Raw genomic sequence first — 25,234 nt, 5'->3', positions numbered from 1 at the left:
ACACGGTCAGCGAAGACCTGGAGGATAGACCTCAGGTCATCCTGGCGTTCCAGGAGTCACACAGCTCCAAACAGGAAGTCTCTTTCACATACAGCGCCAAGCACCTCCTCACAGGCCCTCATACAACTGTCCCCTGTCCTAATTTACGAGTGTATACTTAACCGGTCCTGCCAAAAGAGTAAGATGTAATGTTCTCCCTCGCGACCCTCGGTACCCTTCCTGACAGGAAACAGAGAGAGTGGACACTTCCTGTCCGACCCTATGTCCCTTTTGGAAGTTGCCTCTCCTTCCCCGAACCCCCTTCCTCACACACACACACACACACACACGCATACACGCACACACCATCCTCCAGCTGTCCTTGCCTAACACGGCTGGTCCCTTCAGCGGACTAGTGGCTGTGTGATGTATTACCGTGTCAGGCGTCGCTGTGGGACGCTCACCCTGAGTCACGCATGGCGAGGTGAGTTCAGGGTGAACTGGGCCAGACTCCCGTTTCCCGGAGATGTGGAAAACCGACGACAATCTGTTCTCCGTGGGAGACCGTCCCTCTGTCTCTGTGTGGGCTTCTAACCCAGATAGCAAGCGGATCTGGGCCATATACAGGCCAGATCTGGCCCTTGTGGCTTAGTTCCGGCCCATATATGGCCCAGAATCATTACACATCCGCTTGCTATCTGGGAAGGGCTTTGTTTTTGTCTCGTCAGCTGGACTGACTCTCCTCCTGTAGAACCGGAGGAGATGCTACAGCGTGCTGCTTGATGGCCCCCCTGCTGTTACACAGGGGGGCGGCCGCGGCTCGGGAGGTAGAGCGGGTCGTCCGATGACCGCAGGGTCGGCGGTTCGAATCCCGCCTCCTCCAGTCCACGTGGCGAAGTGTCCTCAGGCGAGACGCTGAACCCCAAATTACTCCCGATGAGCAGGCTAGCAATTCGCACGGCAGCTGCCGCCATTGGTGTGTGAATGTGTGTGTGAATAGGTGGAAGAGAGGCCATTGTAAAGCGCTTTGGATAAAAGCGCTATATAAGTGTAGTCCGTTTAGCATATTATTAGTGCATTTAGTGCAACTTGACTATTTCTGTTCCAGGCCTCTTGTTAAGAGAGTTTGTTGATCCCAAACTATAAAGCTATTCTTACCATCATCATCCACTGAGCGGTTGAAGCATCCCAGAAGCACAGCGCGTACGTATAGCCAACCACTGAGCAGAATCAAGAGCATTAACACACCGAGCAGATCTCTATCTAACGGTGGTCTCAAAAGGAATCAACTTAACATTATCGGTGCTAGTAAATCCCAGGCAGATCTGTCGGACGGCGTTATTGAAGCATCCCTACTCTCTCTGGTGTTTAAGTGGCCACGAGGGGATCTTATCCAAATACAGAGCACCCAAAACAGGACGTTCTGGCCTGTCGACAACACAAGTCATGTGGGACACACACACCTAATACCTGACGGCGATGAAAAACGCTGAAAAATTCATGAGATTCAGGCTTTGTTGTCAGAGAAATGCCGAGGTAGGATTTGTTGTCATGGAAGCCCCCAGGGGTTTGGCCACAGATGTGCGTGTGTGTGTGTGTGACTGCTAGTGTGTGTGTGTGTGTGTGTGTGTGTGTGACTGCTAGTGTGTGTGTGTGTGTGTGTGTGTGTGACTGCTAGTGTGTGTGTGTGTGTGTGTGTGTGACTGCTAGTGTGTGTGTGTGTGTGTGTGTGTGTGTGTGTGTGAGACTGCTAGTGTGTGTGTGTCTCTGTGTGTGTGTGTGTGACTGATAGTGTGTGTGACTGCTATTGTGTGTGTGTGTGTGTGTGTGTGTGTGTGTGTGTGTGTGTGTGTGACTGCTAGTGTGTGCGTGTCTGTGTGTGTGTGTGTGTGACTGCTAGTGTGTGTGTGTGTGTGTGTGTGTGTGTGACTGCTAGTGTGTATGTGTCTGTGTGTGTGTGACTGCTAGTGTGTGTGTATGTGACTGCTAGTGTGTGCGTGTGACTGTTAGTGTGTGACTGCTAGTGTGTGTGTGTGTGTGTGTGTGTGTGTGTGTGTGTGTGTGTGCGTGTGTGTGGAGAGGGGGGGTGGGGATCGTGTGCAAGCGTGTGTGTGTCCAGTACGTCCTCCCGGAGTGGACCTCTCCTGTCCAGATTCTTCCACTCTCTCATCTCCCGCTGACGCCGGCGTTCCATTTCCCCCTCGCCACATCTGCCCGTCCCCCGGCGCCGCCTAACTAACCGATCCTCCACATGCTCCACTCCGCCAGTCGCTGGCCTCCGCCCCGATCCCCGACCACACTCGCGCTCCTGGCCGTTGCTGTGGTGTTGCAGCAGCCAGACAGATGAGGCCTTGCTTGAAGCCCCATAATGCATCCTGATAATTGACAAGGCTCTCCAATTCCCCCCGAGGCGCCCGGTGCTTATTATAACATAGCGCCATCATTTCCTTTAACTGCCGAGCGAGAAGGGCCAGTAACAGGTTTAGCATCATGCTCAGCTCAATGCTGCCTGACTGGTATTTAAATCTGTAGTAGCTGTTTGAGCCGGCCTGACCGCCTGCTTGGCCGGGGAAATATAGCTGCTCTCACCACAGACACAGCTACAGTATGAATGATATTTATGACGTTGTATCGTTAATTAATAAAGTGTTTCTACCGAAACACTACATCCCCCATTTGGAAAATAACTGATCTACAATTATTGCTGGCAGAACAGTTTATAGAGTACTTCAAATGATGTGACAACTTCCGCCATTTGCTAAAATAAAGAGAATATTCCTAAAGATGGGATCAGTCTATGAAGATGATGGATAAAAGTACAGTAAGTAGACCAACATTTCCAAATGACCATTCGGTGTAGCGTTTTGGAACGATACCAACGGTGCATCAAATTCAAATAGCCACCAAGCAGAGGGAAACAGATTGCACAACTAGGAATAACACAGATGTTCCATATCAAAGCAACCCAACTTCCTGGTCAATTTGAGCCGGACAACAGTGTCACAGTCCACTGGGTGCTCTTCCTCTACAACATAGAGTACTGTAATAATAATAATAATAATAATAATAATAATAATAATAATAATAATAATAATAATAAATAAACTCTGGTTACACTATGCAGGTGAATAAAATGGTGAACAGACGAGATGAGAATGCACTAATAATAATAATAATAATAATAATAATAATAATAATAATAAAATAAATAAACTCTGGTTACACTATGGAGGTGAATAAAATGGTGAACAGACGAGATGAGAATGCACTATGATTGGACAAAACATCGAGGTCAAAAAGATCTGTTGAATACGATATGCAGTGAACATTCTGACTACAGCAGCACTCAGTGGGCTCATAACATATAGTATTGTACTGTAGCTGTCGTGATTCATACTAAAGGTAAAAGTACACACTGTAGCTTTGCTATGTGTGAGAGTATACAGATACAGTTGTATGTACAGTAGGCTAAGATCAGCGACCTCGATAATGATGATCACAGCCTGGTATCAACCCGGCTTGACATCATTAAAAGTTAAAATATCCCAGTTCTCTCCCACTCAATCTCATTTCTCAATACTCAGATCCCTTTACCGATTGCTCCGCGGTTAGCCCTTCTCAGGAACTGAGAGTATGCTGATGACGTAGCATCTGCTACCACAGTCCTTTCTACCAACATAGGACATTTTGACTTTTAAATAGTCGCCAAGTTGGCGGCGCTTGGCGCTCATATTTAAAAGTGTCAAATAAACATTTCAAAGCCACTCACCAAAGCAGAAACACCTATTCTAACAAACAATGGGTTTTGAAAGCTATTTAAAAGCCAAAATCTCTTATGTTGGTAGAAAGGACTGTGGTAGCGGATGCTACGTCATCAGCGCACTCACAGTTCCTGAGAAGCGCTACTCCGCTTTATGCTACACCGTAACGCAGCACATAGTTTAGCTAGGAGCGCTAGCACTGAAGATAGCCTAGAACTCCCGAAGACAGCTCTTCTCTCTAGCCACCGCGGTGGATGAACAAAGGGGGGGGGGGGGGGGGGGTACAGGTGGTTGGGGGGGAGGAGCTGTCGGGAAAGGCCAGGCGAGGAGCGAAGCAACTCTGCCAAGCGGGAATAAAAGGAGGATGTCTCACTTTCATCCAAACAAGCTTATGATGGGAACACTGCAGCAAAACGGCCTCCACTTCACCGCTAGACTGATTCAGTCCTACTGCCAACAACACAAGCTGGGGAGGAAGAATGACCGAGTCCCCCCCCCCCCCTTTCCACACACACACACACACACACACACACACACACACACACAACAACACAAGCTGGGAAGGAAGAATGACTGAGTCCCCCCCCCACCCCTTTCCACACACACACACACACACACACACACCCTGGGGAGCTGGCAAGGTACCATGCGGAGTATGCAAAAGTCGTGGTAACGAAAAAAGGTAGGAAAAAAAATTAGCCTTCCACACCAGCCAGAGACGGTGCTGCAGTGATGCAACAGAGCCTGAAATGAGCCTCCTGACTTCGTGAGAGGTGACAGTCCCGGGTCGGGGCGCTCTGCACGCCCTCTCGACAGCTCCTGTGTGTGTGTGTGTGTGTGTGTGTGTGTGTGTGTGTGTGTGTGTGTGTGTGTGTGTGTGACACCTACCATCGCTTCCACTTCACGCCACCACAGCCCCTTGTCAGGTCCAAGATTAACCTCGTTAGCATGTCACAGCCCTCACAGGGAAGCAGAGCCCAAGGTTTGAACCCCCCCAACACACACACACACACACACACAGGCAGACTGCCACGGTGCCTCTGGCTCCTTCCTATATAGTAACACACGCCAGAGCGGCCCCAGAGACCGGGGGGTCCCGTAAGCACCCTCCTTGTTAACCGTCTCTCTCTGGTCCAGCGGTGTGTGTGTGTGTGTGTGTGTGTGTGTGTGTGTGTGTGTGTGCGGGTGCCATCTGGACAGACGAGGCCCGTCTGGCGCTCCGAGGCCTCTCTGATAATTGACCTTGCGTGTGAGCAGACAAGATCTCTCCTCGCTTCCCTCACTACGGAAGAGAGAGTGAACCCACAACCTCGACCCCCACCAAGTCTGCCCTGAGCGGTATTCATCTGTGTGACAACGCAATATTTCATGTCAGCCATCGGGCCAGTAAAAAAGCATGTGCACCAGTTAAAATGTTTTACTAGCTCAGCAGAAAGTCGTTTGAAAGGCACAACTTCAGTCAGTGGAGACTTGAGAGACGGTGTGTACGTGTCGCAACCAGAAGAGCTTTTAAATTTCTTACATTTTTGAAAAATAAATGTTTACATGACTGAAGGACATGTCAATTAATTCCCAGCACAGGTAATAATGACCCACTATCCTCTGTATTACTGTAAGTGCTACAGGTAGCTTATTATTGCAACAAAACATCAAAAAAGAAATATAATTTTCACACTTAAATGGCAAAAATATTTTCTTAAATGGCAAAAACAGCATTCTGCGCCAGATAGCAAAATCCTGAAAATGATACTCAGTTGTGGGTCACGATACATATCACGATACACTGTGATACGATACGATACATATTGTGATACATTGTAATATTCTACTTAATTTACAGAAAAATGTAAAATACAGCTGAAAATACAACTCAACCCCCTGCACCCTAGAGGTGATCCTGAGGGCGGAGGGAATGTAAGGACATTTTAAATCCATTTAAAACATGAATAATGTATCTATGACTGCATTCTATCCTTCATTTTTGATATGTATTCAGTGTCTTGTTCTGTATGTTTTCCTTGTGCATATATATATATATATATATATATATATATTTTACTGTATCGATACTGTACCGCAGACAAGCAATACAGTATCATTGGAAAAAATATATTGATTGCTGTAAGATTTTAGTGCACAGCCCTAGTAGCATGAGACTGGGCATAGGGACACACATCATAGTGTAGCTGCCAGATACATTGAGGAACTTTCCTAGTTCCCAAATAGAAATGTAATCCGGAACGCCAACTGAACTGGGATTTCCAACTTGGAAACTCGGGGGAACCTCACTTACCCCAAACACAACTCTGACCTGAAATTCAAGATGGCTGCTCTGCGTATCAACAATACTGTAAATCAAAGGTCTAGTAATTCTGTTCATGACAACTTCTGTCTTATGTGTCTCATTAAATCAGTTTTACACAGTTACTGTCCTACTTCTACCTGTGGACCTACTGCTACAGTGTTTGTACGCACAAAATACTGCGTAGTGCATTGTTATCAACTGATATTGCTACTGTAGCAATAGCTAACTTGGCTAGAACTGGTATTGCTAACAAAGATCAGGCTAAAGTGGAGTTTTCGAGCCTTGTTGTTTCTGGAACGCGGTCAGGTGTGACGTCATTCCCGGCTCCAAACTCCTACCTCCCAGGCAACTGGAACACAGGATCCCTTTCTCAGTCTCTCAAGGTCATCTTTGATAAGTAAGCTACTAATGTTTCCAGCCAGAGTGGAGCAGCGGTCAAGCCAGCTAGCCTGACTGTTCTCTCAGCAGTGACAGGGAAGAGAGAAGCAGACACACAATACTGCCGAAAACAATTTGGCACAAAAGACAAGCAAGCGGGCAAATCATTAGGCTACTAATGACTTTTCTTACCAAGGCTTAGCCATTTCTCAGGACCCTCTAATCAATCATTAGCCTCTGGCCAAACCCACTGCCTGACAACTCATTACACCTGTTCACACTTAACAAATTAGCTTTTCTCTACATTCTGCCTCCTAATATCAGCAGTTTATTTTTCGTCTATTGAGTTTATAGCATTGCATCAATTGTACATTTAAATATGTGTTTGTACATTATAACATACTGTAAGGTTATTTTTGTACCTTTTTCATGTTATGAATTCCTTTTAACTTTAATATATTTCAGTGAAATATGAAATAAAGTGAAGGGAGCTTCTTCTTTAAACTAAAATGTGTTTTTGTGTTCCTGTAATTTGTACTGTTGCATTTTTACTTTGGTCCCCCAAGAAAACGAGATACTTCATCTCAAGGGGTTTTCCTTCAATAAAGTTACCTACAAAACTGTGTTTCGAGGCGCAGGGCTGCCTCTGCAAGAGTTCCTGAGAACTAACGTGCTTGTCGAGGCTAAATGTCAGATTCAGGCACAGAATCAAGGTCATGTCCTCATTAGAAGTTGCCGGAAGAATTTTCAGAGGCTTCATAGAGCTTTAATCAGAACACAAGTCTAGAGGGTTTTCTCAAGGGCTAAAGACATGTAAGTGTTGTCTACAGATCGGGACGTAGCCCATTGAGAAACTCATTTAGCAAATACACAATGACCCAACAAGCTGAGCACTTTTTAAAAGTCACACTCATTCCCAGCTTTGCCATGAAAGAGAGTAGTGGAGTATGATAACTGAAAAGCTACTATTGAGCTGGACTCGTACTGTAAGTTAACTACATTCTGTCTAGTTAGCTTTGAGGATACAAAGCAAACCAATCAGTATTAGATTAATTCTGTGGTGGCGTTACTGTTCAACAACGTGGTATATATTACAAATTTTAACTCATGATCAAAGCAATCTCATCATTCACTTGTTCGGATGAGACGGAAACATCTAGAAGCCATCTCCCAGACTGGGAGTGTGATATTTCATCGGTTCAAGCTTCAGGAGTCTGATGATATTTCTGATGATATTTCCTCTGCTCAGGTTTTATATGCTGAAAAACCATCAACAGCAGAAACTCTGATGAAACACGTTCCCCTTATAAAACATCGCCTAGAGATCGCTTCGCCGTGACTCCGGGGCTGCGGCCAGACGCCCGTCTCGCTGACTGAAAACCAATCATGTGAAGGACAGACAGGAGGAGAGGGATAGGCCATTTTCTAGTCTGATGAAAATTCACCTTGAGCGAGTAGTAAGGAAGCCCAGGAGAGTGTGTCGGCTGTCGTTATTAATGATGCCTCTGGAAGGTGAGGCTGCATTCGACGCACGTCGCTCCATTCGGCATGACAGCACCGGGGGGAGGGGGTGGAGCCAAGAGCACCTGGCAAATTATTCACTCACAGGCCGCAGGGTGTTTCACCTGCTGACCAATCACAGGGCTTGGAGTATTACCAAGAAGTGCGATTTAGAAGCACTTACAGGTGACAGAGAGAAAGAAGGAGAGGAGGGAAGGAAAGAGAGAGAGAGAGAGAGAGAGAGATTCACATTGATATTCTGTAGAGTGGCCTCAGTGCAAACAATCAAAATAAGTGATTGTAGTCGTGTGGGCGGGGGTGTGGGGGCTCGTGCGGGATCGTCCCGGGGCTTGTCGCAGTAATTCCCCCCTCTCATTTTCATTAGTCTCCGGGACAGCTTGGAACTGTTTGAGGAAAGGCGTCACACACCAGCAGTCCCGGGGCAGACTGCAGAGGGCATGCCTCCTGCCACAGTGGGCAGAGGAAACAGATCACCACCACTAGCGTTTTACTCCATCGGCTACGGAATGGGACTTATTTATCATGTGTACATGATACGGTACCATGTACAATGAAATGCTCAGCTGCACCCAACGTGGGTCTCAAACCTTCGACCCCGATACATGTAAAGGTAGAGTATAAATCTTGCATATATGTCAATATGTACATGACATGGTTAGACTGGCATCACCATCCTGATCACGTGAGCTCACATTCTGTCTCTCTCCATGGATCAGTCTGGTACCCCTCCCGTTCAGACTGATTTCCCCCCCCCGACCTGGCCTTGGTCGGGCCAATCACAACCGTTTATCAAATATGGTGCGGTTTTGATACAAGGACGGTACAGAGGTGTGCCATGGAGGCATTCGTAAGGATGGCTGTCGCTGTTGTGGAACGGTCTGTTGAATCTGATAGTCCCGTGACGCCATGCGGCCAAAAAATACAAACATGGGAAACAAGAAACATCTGGGGAACAAAACTAAAAAAATATATATAACTAGGAAAACCGCGTAGCGGCTAAATGCCTCCACCCAACAATGCTAGTTGCAGTTAACCTAACTAACCATAACCCTAACCCTGACTAACTGCTAACCTAACCCTAACGCTAATGCTAGCTAGCTAACACTAATTCTAACTCTAATGCTAACGCTAATGCTAGCTAGCTAACGCTAGCATTAGTGTTAGAATTAGCGTTAGCTAGCTAGCATTAGCATTAGCATTAGCATTAGCATTAGCGTTCAAAAGTGCCTTTTGTGATGTCACGGTGACCTTGACCTTTGACATTTGAATACCAAAATCGAATCCAATTAATCTAATTAAGTCCAACTGGACATTTGGCCAAATATGTACAAATTATGTCGAGCCGTTCTTGAGATATTGTGTTCAGCAGGCCAAAAACCCCTTTTGTGAGATCAGTGACCCTTGACCTTTGACCCCCACAATGTAATTAGTTAATCCTTGAGTCCAACTATGCTATCGCCTGGCGGAGGCATACAAATGTTCTGGGTATCACTCAAAGTCAAAAAACGACTGTCAATTTTTCTTTTGAAGCCACCAAAAACCAGAGTTTTACAGCTGTTTCTTTGCCCATGTATGTCTGTGGGAAAAAGAGGCCAGGTTTGTGAAAACAACCGTGAATGTGCTGTGGGCCGCAGTAGTCAGATGGAATTAGGACGCCTGGAAACTTTTTCAGCGTACGCGCTGGGTGAGCTACTTTCATCGGAATGAGGGGACAGCCATCTTTAATCACACCCGGCCTACTATCCAATAAAGGGATTTCACGGCCCGTCATCAGTCGGCCATGTTGGAGGTTTTAGGCTACTGAATGTAGATAGCTAGCCAGATAGACCTATCTAGCTAGCTAGTTAGCCTAAACCTAAGCTTAAACCTCCAACAGGGCCGGCCGTGAAAACCCTCTAGTGACCCATGTAGAGGAGTGGACCCCTGCGCCGAAAATAAAGTAACGTCCCTCGAGAATGGTGTCCCTCCTTGGGGACACTCCCCTGCGGGATCCATCCGGCCATATTGGGATCTAACGAGACCAGGGGTCACCCAGTTCTTTGAAAACGCACATTTTGTTGCTGACTGGTTGTCGGTTTATCCAAATACGTCCAGACGATTTCGGTCTGCGTCCACTGACGAGAGAGTTTTGACAAACTTGAGAGTTTCCAGACTCATTCACATTGTGAATTGGTCTGGCAATGCGAGGCTATGATATGCACCATGTACAGTACAATGACATGCTTAGCTGCCTGCGCCCAATGGTGGGGCTCGAACCTACAACCCAGAGATTAAGCCTCATATTCTACCGACCGAGAACCATCAGTACAGCGATACAAACTGATGACCAGATGTGAAAATAGCACCGTGGCCCACATATGTCACAATGACGTCATTGCATGTCACCCAACACTGGCAGTGAGAACCCAGCCTGGCTGGTTTGACAGCTTCCTAATTCACACGGTGAAGTTGGTTAAATGATAGAGTCACCGAGAGAAAAGACAAACCAAAAGAAAAACCTGCCGTGCTGCGATCCGGACTGCGATTGATTTAGGGAGCTGTGCTACGCCTCCTCGATTGATTTAGGGAGCTGTGCTACGCCTCCTGAATAGTTTCAAAGACACAGATAAGACACACAGAGGGACACTCTGTCCCCAACAACATGCCAGTCAACAAGACGGTCACCCCCGCCGTCATCTACTTCTAAGCTAGAGCGAGCGACGCGGCCGAAACAGTCGAGTCAACCGTTTCCACGGCGCCGCAGGGTTCATGAAGACATCTGTTCGCATTCTTGATCGACTGTTCATTTCATCAATCACGTTTTCTGACTGCAACGTCAAAACAAAAAATGCCAATAATGTTTGGACAACAAGCATACATAAATCTTAGTGGATGGAAGGCCACGTGCAGTAGCTATATTGTAGGGACTGACGTCACATCCACAAGCCAGCCCAGATAGCAAGCGGATCTGGGCCATATACAGGCCAGATCTGGCCCTTGTGGCTTAGTTCCGGCCCATTTATGGCCCAGATCCGCTTGCTATCTGGGAGGCTGTCACGCAAACTATAAAGCCATGAGCAAGGTTTATTATTAGAGTCCATTACCGGTTGCTCAGTCATAATAAATCTAATAGAAGCTGCTTCCTCCAGATCTACTCGATCCGCTAGATGAATGAGAGATTTAATCCGTTAGATACTGAGATACAGTACAAGTTTCCCACCACTGCTCCTCTGCTGATGCATTTCAAAAGGGCGTTGAGATGCTCAATGAGCTGTTAAAAGTAGGGTAGGCATGCAATTATTTTTCTCAGAAGCACTTGCACAGAAATCAATAAATAAAATGCTCTGACACAAAAAAACAAAAAGAGTAATCTGTGGAAGTCGCAGGACTGTAATAAACAACGAAATGATTGGATGGCCTACCTGTCTGTCAACCTACCTACCTGTCTAGCGAGGGTCATTTGTTTTCCCCCAGTTTGGAAGAGTGGATTCGGAGGGAGGCCGGAAGGGAGGTGGGGGGGGATTTTTTGGGTTGGATTTTCAAAATCAACCAAACTCGTCCCGGTTTCTTCAAAAGAGCTTACCCTACCTTTAAGACACAGGAGACGGGCCTCGTTCCCGTTCCCAACAGTTTGGCGAAGAGCTGAGAATGACCGCCTGCGATTGTGGTGACCTCACCAGACTGGCCCCGATAAGGAAGCACCGAGAGCAGCTTTAGCTCGATGAAAGAGAGAGATACGCCCTCCTCAGAAGTTAAAGTGGTGACTCACTGGATTAGAGGTTTAAAGGAGGGAGAGGGGCCCTGAGGGGCCCCCCGACCGCACCATCCGCTCAACGCCCCCCACCACCCACCGTGAGGAAGTGGCCAGATCTCAAACGCCGTCTCCTCACAGGACGAGGCCCAGAACCACAGATTGTGGGTGTAGAGCCCTCACGGTCCAGGGACCGGGTCAGTCACCCCAGGGGCCGCAGGGGAACCAGGACTGGACCCTGTGCAGCAATATTCTGCCGCGGGAGAGAGGAGCAGTCGGGTGTCTCCGGTATCCTACACCTGTGACATTTACATCGAGGGATAGGCTAGGCTTAGGGGGATAGAGAGGCTTAGATTGTGCATTGACATTCATTTCTGACCCATATGAAATTGCTTCAAAGGTAGCTGACGTATCAAAATGTCTAATCCTGGCAGTTTTAAGATAGGCCCAATGTGTGATGAAATTCAGAGAGAGAGATATGGGAGAGGGGGAGAGAGAGAGGGGGAGAGGGAGAGAGAGGGGGAGAGGGGGAGAGAGAGGGAGAGAGAGAGCGAGAGTGAGAAATAGAGAGAGAGAGGGGTAGAGAGTGAGAAAGCGGACAGAGATATGGGGAGAGGGAGAGAGAGAGAGAGGGGGAGAGAGAGCAAGAGAGAGGGGTAATGGGGTAGAGAGAGAGAGAGAGCGAGAGAGAGAGAGGGGTAGAGAGACAGAAAGAGAGAGAGAGAAAGAGCCAGGAGAATTACACCTGGCCTGCCCGCAGCTCAATTCCTTCCCCGTGTTCCTGTTCCGGCGCTCCCCCTCCGCATGACTGTCACTACGCATCAGAGAACCACTCAAGCGCTCATCTTCCTCTCCGCCTCCCCGACCACCTTCCTCCCAAAACCCACATCCTGTTCCTCTCAAGCTGAAACAACAGGAGTTTTCAATCACTAACACTGACACCTTACAGCTGTGGATGTAACGAGCTGGAAATTACATTGTGACATCACATACTTTTTCACATTGTGTCATCACATACAGTACTTGTCTGTGCAGTATGACATCACATACTTTTTCACATTGTGACATCACATACTTGTCTGTGCAGTATGACATCACATACTTTTTCACATTGTGACATCACATACTTGTCTGTGCAGTATGACATCACATACTTTTTCACAGTATGACATCACATACTTGTCTGTGCAGTATGACATCACATACCTTTTCACAGTATGACATCACATACTTGTCTGTGCGGATCACTACTTGTGATCACTCATGCAGTTTATATTACTAATATTTATCGAATAAATTCAGACTATCTGAAGAGCATCTATGTGCTGCATATACTCTCCTGGTCTGATATGATGTTATAGGTCACGCCTGCTGAGTGACCTTTTCTTTAGGGGCCGGGCAGCTCAGCTGTCGGTCTCTTTTGCTTTGATCTTGTTCTGATGTGAGTCAACGTCGTTTTGATTTCACACATTCAGGGACCAACTCATACAGCGCCTGACCTGTAGCACGTACATAGCAGGAACCTTGCTCTTTGTTTCAGCCCACGCACTGTGAAAAAACCCCAACACACACACACACACACACACACACACACACACTAAAGTAATCACACACCGTACTCCCCCAACACACTTGAACTACACACGCTCAGCAATCTCCCGTCAGCATCTCAACCAAACCACAGCTACTGCTGTAGCGTTGTCAGCTCCACACAGCATCGCCCCCTTACTGATAAATGACGCAACGATCGCTGCCTTCTTCCCCTCTGGCCTTTCCCACCGTGGGACGCGCGCTGGCTGCTAATTAGTCAACGAGGGCCTTATAACCACAGGGAAAGCAGGTCAGAGGAGAGGGGGTTCTCACGCCCGCACGACCAAAATAAACAAACAGGGAGAAACAATAGCTCATCACCGGGCCGTAGTAACGCGGCCAGCAGGCGCTGACAAGAGTTTATCTCTGCAGGCGCACACGGCGGCGTCTGGCACCGCGGAGCAACCCTGCAAACCCCCACGGGACTATCAATCTCACGGTTTAGAAAGAGAGCGCCACGACTGGACCGCTAGTTGAGAAACGCACGCACCTAAATGAGCCGTCCGCTTAAATACGATATGTTTTGAGTGTTCTCTCCATGTTCCCGGGCATGTCTCGATTTTTTTTACATACGCGTACGGCTGCTCACATCATGTTCTGCGTGTGGAAGGGTTATTAAGCGATCTGTATTCTCCGTGCGCTCTGTCCATCACCAGGGGAACGTGGAAGAGGTGAGCAAACAGAAAACCAGCAGCAAGGTAATATACGGCAGTGGAGAGCAGTCACACCGGCCTATCAGAGTGCTGGGGTTTGATGGAGATGGCAGATAAGCCCTCTGTGCTGTGCGATGGAAGTGTGTGTGTGTGGGGGGGGGGGGGGGGGTGGAGAGTGAAAGAGGATCGGCCCACCCCACCGCAGTGTTTAGAGGTTCAAACACCCCTCTGGGGAGGAAAATGGATCGATCCTCCCTGGCCGGGAGCCAATCTATTCCCAGCCTTCAACGAGACATTCGTCCGCGCTTGGCATCCCTCTAAGCCTACACACACGCGTGTACGCGCACACACACACACACACACACACACACAACCCATGGACTAAATCCAATCTTTTACACCTCACCACAGATTACTACTGTACAGTATCTTCCTTCCACAACGCCAGCTGTGCTGAGACACGCCGTCGGACGGCTGGTGTGTTTTGAATGGCGGCGGAACACAGATGCGTCCCCTGAGTTCTGCTCCTCAGAGAGGGGCCCCCGTCGCCTCGGGCTGCGGCGTGCGCCGCCGTCACCGTCCGCTGATTAAAGGGGGGAAGGGAGGTTAAAATAGAGCCGCCGTCTCATTAGGCGGCATCGGGGGCCCGCCTGTTCGGTTTCGCTCTGCGTCCCACGCATGGGGGCCCCTCCGCCTAAAACCACAACGGACCGGCCCGGTCCCAGGGAACCCACAGGGAGGGGTTGAGGGGACACAAACACACACACGTGGCCCGGTCCGGGGCCGAATGACAGAGGGTTTCCATCTCTCCCCAAAATGGCGAATCTCCTCTGTTAATGGATTTAGTGAAAGTCATAACAAGCAGGGCTGAGGCCGCCCATGCAAACGTTGCATGCCGTCGATATCCCAGCATGCCCCTGTAGGAGGACCGACTTTGTCAATAGCGGTGGTGTAGCTGAGGCACGTCTGTGTGACAGGGACAGAGTGGACGAAGAGGAGGAGGACGAAGAGGAGGAGAGTTTTCCCAGCTGCCGTTCGTCAGCCCCCCCGCTGTGACAGGTTTACCCCACCCGAGGGACAAGGCGGCGCAGAGCGCGGCGCGACGAGGAGCAGATAAACGTCAGGCCTGGCCCCGGCGCCGCGGTAATGGCCGACAAGCGGCCTGTCCGGCTCGTCTCACATCCGGCAGAGCCAGAGACGTGCGCGTCTCTCTGCGCCCGTCTACCTGATCCGGGGACGACAGGGACAGCAGAAATCCCTCCAGGCGCTTCTGTAGGCTTCGCACAGAGTGACAGCCATGGAGGGACACTGCTTCAGACTCAGACACACCAGCTAGAACCATGTCCCCCCCCCACCCCCCCCCCCGTAAAGAGTCGGTTGCCATGAGCAGAACCGAGTAAACGGATAGAGGACGATCAATCCGACGACAACAAGCCGAGCGCCTCTAATAGTGAGAGAGACCTGATTTGATTTGAGCAAAGCACATGTGCCAGGCCAGCCAGAACAACTCAAGGAGATAAGCGGCCTCTCCTATCGCAGCGACTTGATTGGCTGTGCATGATTCATCAGAGACTCTAGAAACAGCCGCCGCACAAGAACATCTCCGTAACGTTGGCATACAAACCTTTGGGATACGTCAGGGGACTGTAGCACAGAAGCCTTATGCCATGTCAACACAGAGACACTAGGAGAGGTTTAGTCAAACACCAGATGATCACCATGAAACAGTACTGGAGTTGATCAAGGCTGCTGTAATTGAGGTGGCAGTGGCTCCGCAGCTGTCGTCCACATCCAGTCACACGTGTCCTCGCTCCAGAGACCGGGACAGGGACGAACCCGCCAAGATTAGCTGAACGCCGTCGATGCGAAACACCGTTTCCTCTCTGACGAAGCCAAAGTGTAACGCTATGAAAAAAGGTACGAGCTGATGACCTCAGCCACAATGGGGATTCTGAAACGGAACAAACAACTAGGAAAACAAAGCCTTATTTCTCATCGACCGTGACCTTTGATGGTTAACACACTGAATTTCAACAGGACGTCTATATCCAGTGCGTTTCAACAGCTCTATCAACTGCAGAGTGGAATGCCACGTCGCTCAACATGAATGATTGATAGATTTGCACAAGCGAGCAACATCGGCAGTACTGTGGACAAGCAGAATAACAATAAAAATACTATACCAACACTGTACAGTAGTTGAACCCCAATTATCCCTCACGCTTGTATATTCTCATAAAAACACAGTTTCTAGTATAGTACTGGGGAGGGTGATTTGATGAACGCTCCGCTAGCTGTGACCTTTGGCAAGGTCATGACATCACAGCTGCAGCTACTGAATGATTAAGGTGGTCCCTACTCTTGTTGTTCGTCTGCGAGCACAGATAGTCCCCAGAGTGCTTGATCTTGTGTTGTAGCAACGACACCCACATCCACCTGTGGCTCATCTAGGTCCCAGAGCAGCGACACCCACATTCACCTGTGGCTCATCTAGGTCCCAGAGCAGCGACACCCACATCCACCTGTGGCTCATCTAGGTCCCAGAGCAGCGACACCCACATTCACCTGTGGCTCATCTAGGTCCCAGAGCAGCGACACCCACATCCACCTGTGGCTCATCTAGGTCCCAGAGCAGCGACACCCACATCCACCTGTGGCTCATCTAGGTCCCAGAGCAGCGACACCCACATCCACCTGTGGCTCATCTAGGTCCCAGAGCAATGACACCCACATTCACCTGTGGCTCATCTAGGTCCCAGAGCAATGACACCCACATCCACCTGTGGCTCATCTAGGTCCCAGAGCAGCACACTTGTTTTTGCAGTGACCTCAAAAACATGGCTGGCAAACAAATGAATAAGCTACAGAGCAATCTGTGTTCACTGTGTTTACCTTGTAAGTCCACGCAATTCAGGATTGAAAGAATGTAGACATATATAACACACGTATGCATGTATATATATATACGTTGTATGTATATACACTTTGTGTGTGTGTATATATAGACACACACATACATACATGCAGTACATTATATATGTATGTATGTATGTATGTATGTATGTAGGTATGTATATATGTATATAGGTATGTATACAGTATATATACTGTACACACAAAGTGTATATAAATACAAAGTATATATAATGTACTGCATGTATGTATGTATGTATGTATGTATACAGTATATATACACACAAAGTGTATATACATACAAAGTATATATAATGTATGTATGTATGTATGTATGTATGTATGTATGTATGTATGTATGTATGTATGTATGTATGTATGTATGTGTGTGTATGTGTGTGTATGTATGTGTGTGTGTGTGTGTATGTGTGTGTATGTATGTATGTATGTATGTATGTATGTATGTATGTATGTATGTATGATTGTGTGTATGTATGTGTGTGTGTGTGTGTGTATGTATGTATGTATGTATGTATCTTTTTTTCTATACTGTATGTGACCCAATCAGTCATCAAGCAGAGGTCACATGACCCACAGAGCTCTTACCTGTGTCCTGTCTGAACTGGTGCATGGTCTGCAGGTCGATGATGTAGGGCGCTAGCTGGCTGTCCACCTGTCCCAGAACCACGGTCCCCCGGGCGTCACCCTTCAGCACGTTCTCGATGTGGTGACACACCGCCGCGCCGTACGGTCTCCAGCGCCCGTGTTCGTTCAGCCACTCCCACACCACCACCCGGGCCAGGTTCTGAGGGGGGTACCCCAGCCCGTTGACCGACACCAGCACCCCAGAACCCGGACGAGCCATCGCCTCTGTGTGGCGCCGGTGGTCCAGCTGTTGCTAGTACTGTGCCCGAGGTCCGCGACCACCCAGTGGGTCAACACAGATACCAAAACACCCTTCAGATAAGAGACACATAAATGCTTAGATCAGCAATGACCAAGACGGGGCTTAGTCACGTGGTGCGTCTTCAGGGGTACGAGAATCATCAGGTTCAAACAGGTGCTTTTTGGACTGCAGTTTTGATCAGGGCCCTTTGAAACGCCAACGGAAAGATCCCTCCGCGGGTGGCTTGTTGTTTGAAGAGGCAGAGAATGATGTTGTTGCTTATGCCGGTCGAACTTCCGTAGAAACCTCCACCATGCAGATGAACACTGGATGCTCACTCTAAATAAACAATAAGATAGGAGACGGAAATGTATGAGATTAAAAATACAGTGCTGATAGGATAAAAGAGAAACAATTAAAGTCATTAAGTCAAACAATCATCAACGAACACAACAGGGATTTACAGTCTCATGGAAGGACAGAATCGGGAGCCTACTGTATCTCAAATGTCCAGTGTGATGACATACAATTTGTCAAGTCTTTGATTTTTAACACGAAATAGGAGCATTTTAAAAGGCAATCTTACATGTAGATACAGATACAATAATATCAAGATACAAGAATATCACATCCATTGGCGTTAGGTGAAGGTTTTAGCCTAGTAGGCTACGCTACACATCTAACTAAAATAAATAAAATATTATGTTTGATAGCCTAATCAAGGTAGCCTACAATAAATAATTATGTGGACATTTATTCTCAACGGTAAACACAAATAGCCTTATGTTACAGATTCATACCGCGATAACCGTTTTACCTGTTCAGCTCCCCTGTTCTGCTACTGTAGCCTTCAATTCGACTCAAAATAAAATTGATGCAAATAGCTCTTTTACTACGAACGATTTGAAGCTCCGCGACGCGATATGGACACGCAGGTTCTTGTTCCAGACCATCCAGGCTCGTTGATTCCGTGGTCTCGGTCAGATACAGACCTGTGGGTTAGATGTGGACCACTGTCAGGTACAGGTAGCATGTCCCGAACTCATCGTCTCAGAAAAGCGCAAATCCTGCAGGCTATTGTTCGATGCAGGCTGCAAGACCAATAGGCTACAGTAGGTGACTGTTTAAATTAGCCTCGAATCTAACATGATAAACCTTCTTCGAAACATATTGCTACTTGAAATGTACGAATAAAATATATTTTAGGAGAGGTAAGAAAATAGTGATCCCTGCCTCGGATTATTCTAAGTCTGCTCTGTATACACAGTGAATGAACTGCATGCCCCAATTAGAATTTTCCGAAAGTGTGAAGTGCAGAGCCATCTTGAGGGCGGTTTGGGATTTCCCCGCTATGTCCACGGAGGTATAGGTTAACATATTAACGTAATTCCGTGCATTCATACAATAAACATGTAACCGCAAAACGGGTCTAAATTACACACAAAGGTCCATGGGGACGTGACTGGTCATGGAAATCACCAGTGATCAAACAACAGGACAGTGCGTCGCTTGGCGATCAATAGAGGATTGACGGTCGGGGACAGGAGACAAAAAAAAACTGATACTAATTGATTAGAGCCTATGTCAAGATAAAACAATCAAACGGACAGTTAATTGGCCTGCGTTTATGAGAAAATACAGATAGTAGTGGCCTCTAGGTGGCAGCACTGATTTAGGTGCGACACACTGGATTATAGGCCAGACAACAGGCTGTTTTGCAAGTATTGCAAGTCACGTGACGCATTTGGGGTCAAAAATACTTTTTCCCGGCATGCATGGGGTAAGAAACAGCTGTGGAATCACTCAAAGTCAAAAACGACTCTTTTAATTATCAAGTTTAAATCATTGGGTTCATTTTTTCAGAAGCCACCAAGAGCCAGAGTTTCCAGCTGTTTCTTTTCCCATGTATGTCTATGGGGGTGCTGCACTGGTCTGTGGGAAAGAGGGACAGGAGAGGACAGGAGAGGCCAAAACAAAAACCGCTACTGTGCAGGTGCCGTGGAACATCACCTCAAGCTCAACCTGGACAAGACTGAGCTTCTGTTCCTCCCAGGGAAGGGCTGCCCGCACCGGGACCTGGCCATCACCATTGAACACAGTGGTGACGCCGACCTGGACTGCAAGGAATCTGGGTGTGACCCTGGATGACCAACTGTTGTTCTCCGCACACATCACATTTGTCACACGCTCCTGCAGATTCATACTCTACAACATCAGGAGGATTCGCCCTTTCCTCACTGATGAAACGGTCCAGGTTCTCATCCAGGCCCTGGTCATCTCCCGCCTGGACTACTGCAACTCCCTCCTTGCTGGGGCCCCGGTGTCAACCATTAAACCCCTGGAACTTGTCCAGAAAGCTGCTGTTCGCCTGGTGTTCAACCACCCCAAGTTCTCCTACACAACTTCCCTTCTCCGTTCTCTACACTGGCTCCCTGTAGCAGCTCACATCCAGTTTAAAACTCTGGCGCTAGCCTACAGGGCAATGAAAGGAACAGCTCCCTCCTACCTCCAGGCCATGGTCAAACCCTACACCCCCTCCCGACCCCTACGCTCGGCTACCTTTGGGTGACTGGTTGCCCCGTCACTCCGAGGCCCCTGCGGTCGATCGACACGGTCACGGCTCTTCTCTGTCCTGGCCCCGCAGTGGTGGAACGAACTGCCCACTGACGTCAGGAACGCAGAGTCGCTGCCCATCTTTCGCCGCAGGCTCAAAACTCATCTCTTCAAGAAGTACTACAACGATCCACCCTCTTAAGCACCTATTGTATATTAGATTGCTATTCTTGCACTTTGCCTTCAGCACTAGATTATGCTCTCAATTATCATAAGTCGCTTTGGATAAAAGCGTCAGCTAAATGACAAATGTAATGTAATGTGCAGTGGCCTACAGGAAGTATGTTCAAAATGTTTAATGTGCTGGTTGAGAAACTTTCATTGGAATGAATGGGCAGCCATCTTTCAATGCCCTATCAAGTTTGAACTTTAGGTTTGGACTGCAGTGTGTTGGGGTAGAGCTCGGAGTGCACTGAACCCACGTTCGACAAGTTCTCCCGATTGTGAGGCGGACACGCTGACAGTTGCACCAATAGGGACGTCCCTGTTGGAGGGACTGTCAGCGCTCAAACCACTGGAAATCCAGGTCACAGCACCAATTGTTGCACCAAGGCTGATGTTTTTTATGACAATGTTATTTTTACTTATTTCATGTTCTCCAGGATGCCTGTCACCATCTGGCAAAGGGACTAATGATGAAAATTAGCCTTTTGGCTAATGACTCAAGTACATTTACATTTGTTAAATGTTGATCAATGTACATTGTCCCTTTTCAAATAAATACATTAGAAAAAATTTAACCCACACTTGTCTAGAGCGGGATTCGAACCCAAATCAACAAGCTCTCCCACTAGTGAGGCGGACACGCTGACCGTTGAGCCAATAGGTACGTCCCTCTTGGCGGGACTGTCAGCGCCCCTTCGAGGATTGAGTTTCACCAGTTACTCCGTGTTTCACTTGGTTACAGGCGCACATAAGCCACGAAATGCATTCATGGGTGGAGGTCTGTGCTCCCCAAGCAGTGCAAGCACCATTTCTAGTTGGACAATACTGTCAGTTCAGTGGGTCTGGTTGATTTTGATTTGATTTTTGATTTGATTTTTATTTATTTTTAAGACAGGGACAAGGTACAGTAGACATTTACCCTATAGAATAGGGAGAGATGCACTGTACAAGGTTATAGCTAAAACAGCTAATTTCCACCCGCAGTCCCTGGGCAATCTATGGAAAACAAAGTGAAGATCATTTCATTTTAGCCACTGAATTGAGTCTAACTTCAAGGCTTTGCACTCCTTCAGATGTCCCCATACTGTCTCCTGCCTGGGACACTTAAGCCATAGAAACAGGCTAAGTTACAAACCTTCTTTAACCACCTCTAGGCTCCTACAGGATGACCTGCCTACCTGGAGCCCTGGTGGTAACGTACCTTCCAATACCTTCCATAACCACTAGAGGGCAGCACAGACCACTGTTACAGTAGCCTATTCCTAGCATGGTGCTGGAAATAGAGATACTGTAGCTCAAACGATGCCCATTTATAATAGTTGAATACAAAAAGCAATGTTTGGACAGTATGCCCTACTAACTAAATGGTAATATAAGCCAAATGTCCCGTTCGTTGCAGTGTTCCTGAAGCTTCTTTACTGTTTTTATGTTGCCCAGGATGGACACCTAGTGGTATGTTACATGAACTTCACCTACATTGCACTATGGGAAATTGTGTTTAACCCCCCTCCTGTGCCCTGCTTGGTGATGAGACTGCTGTTGGTGTTCTATTGATACACTCCTAGTCTGTGAGTCTCAGGATGCTATTTTAATTAACCTTGCCTGGTAGCATTTTCTTTCTCTGCTGATTCTTGTAGCTTGGTGGTACCTCTTCAATATACAGGAGGGTGATATCCCTTGAGTATTTCCAGATATTAATTATGCCCAGAGCCCCCAAATCACAGATTTTTTTTAATTTTTTTTTTAATTTTAATCCAATTTAATGGATTTTTGAGATTTCATGCAAATTGCTTTCTCCAATGTCTATTCATAACAGAGGTCAGGTACAATTCCAAACTAATGAATATTAACCCTTTTAAGCCATGCCAGTAAAACACACTTTTGATGACAGTACGGGTTGTGGTGGATGAACCTTGCTGTACCCCCATTGAGCTTTTGCTCATTAGCATGTAGAAACTCTGAGTACACTGAGTAGATCAGCTTCAGAATCTAGGTCACCATTCATAGTTATCCAGGGATGTAGTGGTGACTAAAGACGTTGGTATACTCTGTTTAAAGAACTGGGTATACTGTAGCAGTAATGTTAGTTTTTACATTAGTGATGCTTAAAGAAGTGGGTTTAGGTCCATGGGTATACTAGTCTGTGTGTCTTCGTATTCCCTTTATTACACCACTGGAGTTATCTTTACAATAAACCAGGCCAGGTCAAGCCTGGCTTTGGGCGGGGCGGGCTTGTTTCTCTTGAGGACTGGTTAGTAGGAGGGAATCAGCTAGCCATGCCACCTAAATAGCTGTGAACTGAAATGACATGAAATAATGTCTGATTAATTAAGGTACTGTCACCTGGACACATCCGTTCCAATGTTAATCCAGCACAATAAGAGCGGGATAGCCAGTTAGCTCATGAGCTCACAACAACTAGTAAACGGAAGTGTCAACATGAAAAAGTGAGTGCATGACAGCTAACAATGCAGCACAGGTGCGCAATCAACTTGACAGTCCAAAATGGCGGCGGCCTGGCTCAGCAGCTGGGTGTATTGGAGTTTCCCCTCTTGGCATTCCATAATCTTTGACGGGACTCTTGTGGCACCAACAGAGAGATGCTGCCCAACATTGACCGGACAGACGGAGCGATAACCGGACAAAGCCATTTCTAGGGGCGTGCCTTCCCTCCCCAAAAATGCAGCTGACTTTGTGCTAAAAAACCATCAGGAGAGGGGTGCACAATAGACCCACAAATAACTGTGCTGCAACTGTCCTGATGTAGGTTACTTCTCGCCAGCTGTGGAGCGGCATGGTTTGTCGTCTAGAGAGCAGTGATGACGTGAGAACCAGGATGTGGTTCTGATCAGGATGTGGTTCTGATCAGGATGTGGGTCAGATCAGAACTCACACATGTCTGTGAGAAGTGTGCATAACCAAATGTATGTTTACTCAAAACAGATGATGGATGCATCCATCCAATAAATCCATTCTGGACAGGTCTGAAAGTTAGATTGCACAACAAACACATTATTAGGACACTTCTAATAATTAGTCATAGTCTCCATGACTACAGTGCTGACATCAAAGCAAACTTTAAACTCTAAACTTTTCTATTACTACTTAATTGGGGTAACAATGTTCTGATGGATTGAAAATATATTAATTTTCAATCCATTTATAAAATTGAGAGTTCACACACACATCACAGTAGCACCTGATTGATCAACTACGCTGGTCTTCTGCACGCAGAGGGAGGTTCACCTCTTCACGCTCCACTGGGTGATTAAACCAAAGCTCCAGCAGCACTTCATGTTCTTCATACAAGTTCTTCACTTGAGAACCACACACTGTGACCTGCAGCACATCGGTTACCTCTGCAGATGTGGCACAGATTCCAGGCATCACCTGATCCACATCAGGTACAGTACTACACGTTATAGTTCATTGTGTTGATAAACTATTATACTGTATCATGAACATTGTTAGTTTATATGAATCTCATTGTTAGTTTTCCCTTTTGTCCGTGTGTTGAGGTTGATGACGTGTGGGTCGATCGGAGGGGCCCCTGCAGGATTGATGTTCAGCTTCCAAGACCTTGCACAACTGTTTTTGTAAGAAAATATTGCTCTATGACAATTTAATGTAACTGCACCTCATAAAATAGAGATGTACATGTACAGTGCAAGACCTCTAGTCTCCTCTCGCTCGCCCCTCCCTCACCTCCCCTCTCTCCTTCCTCTCCTCTCCTATGTTATGCAGCAATTTTGCTGCAGTGTTTCCCATATATAGGAAACACCTACACTGACAGTGAATTTTAAAAAAGCCTACACGTGGAATTTAAATCTAATTTAAATAATATCAACTGAAACAAGTGTGACTGTGCCCCTTTAAATAACACCATGTAAACAAAACCAAAAAGAACCCAGAGTCCAGGAATAGATGTTCTTATGAATAAGGGTCATCTTTTTAAACATTGACAGAATAGGATTGCGTGAGAACACTGATCCCATTGTACTGTGTCATGGAGGCCACATTATCTTCTCTGAACTTCTGTCCCACTCTGCCTGAACACATAAAACAGGGGTAAGAAAAGGCTTGCTTTATTATAACAGTCTTCAAGGACCAGGTGCGTGTTGTGAAAAGCATGACAATATGGAAGAGATTATAATGCAGCTAACTCCAATATTTGAAGTTACATTTATATCTAAACAACCAATAAATAAATAAAAAAACATTACAATAATAATATAAAGTGACTGCAAAGTTTTCAAAAATGCCCTTGTCACAGCCTGTGACCTCACTACGCGTAGTCTCAGACTCCATGCAGTCTGTCTCTCCAACTTACAGTACAAATACAGTAGTAGTACAGTATATGTGCACACAAACGCCCCGTTTAATCCCTTCCAATCTCTTACTGCATTGAAACAACCTGGTAATTGCAGATCAGTTGCCAATCAGCTCCAGCAGACGTCTTCCTCCTTGAACTTGTACTGTATAATAACTGGGTTAATAACACCAGTCATAACTGCACATTGATACGGTATTCTTCCCTAGTGTGTTATTCATATATTTACATAACAGGAAGATGAAAAACATTCAGGGAGTTAATAGGAAACAATTGATCATCTTCAGTAACATGTACAGTGCGTAGCTGTGAAGTGGATTATATAGCTTGTTGATATGACTGGGCCGCATTGCTGACCAGAATAAATATGGAGACCTCTTCCAGTACTGCCCATGAATATATGGATATGA

The 25,234-nt window shown here is 46.9% G+C and overlaps 1 protein-coding gene across 1 annotated transcript in view; it reads right to left on the bottom strand.

The window, feature by feature from the left end:
• The window catches only part of dtx1 (deltex 1, E3 ubiquitin ligase), a gene marked incomplete at both ends in the record, with an annotated part of 34,056 nt that extends 16,361 nt beyond the window's left edge, over positions 1-17,695 (bottom strand). The window contains one exon of the mRNA XM_084439453.1: positions 17,437-17,695. Coding sequence (XP_084295579.1) covers positions 17,437-17,695 — 259 coding nt within the window. The remainder of the gene's footprint in view (positions 1-17,436) is intronic.
• Positions 17,696-25,234: the final 7,539 nt, after the last annotated feature.

The sequence above is a fragment of the Borostomias antarcticus genome, assembly GCF_949987555.1.
Source record: "Borostomias antarcticus genome assembly, chromosome: 6".
In the NCBI taxonomy this organism is placed as follows: Eukaryota; Metazoa; Chordata; class Actinopteri; order Stomiiformes; family Stomiidae; genus Borostomias; species Borostomias antarcticus.
The sequence above is the reverse complement of the archived record's forward strand: the minus strand, read 5'-3'. Positions and strand labels throughout refer to the sequence as shown.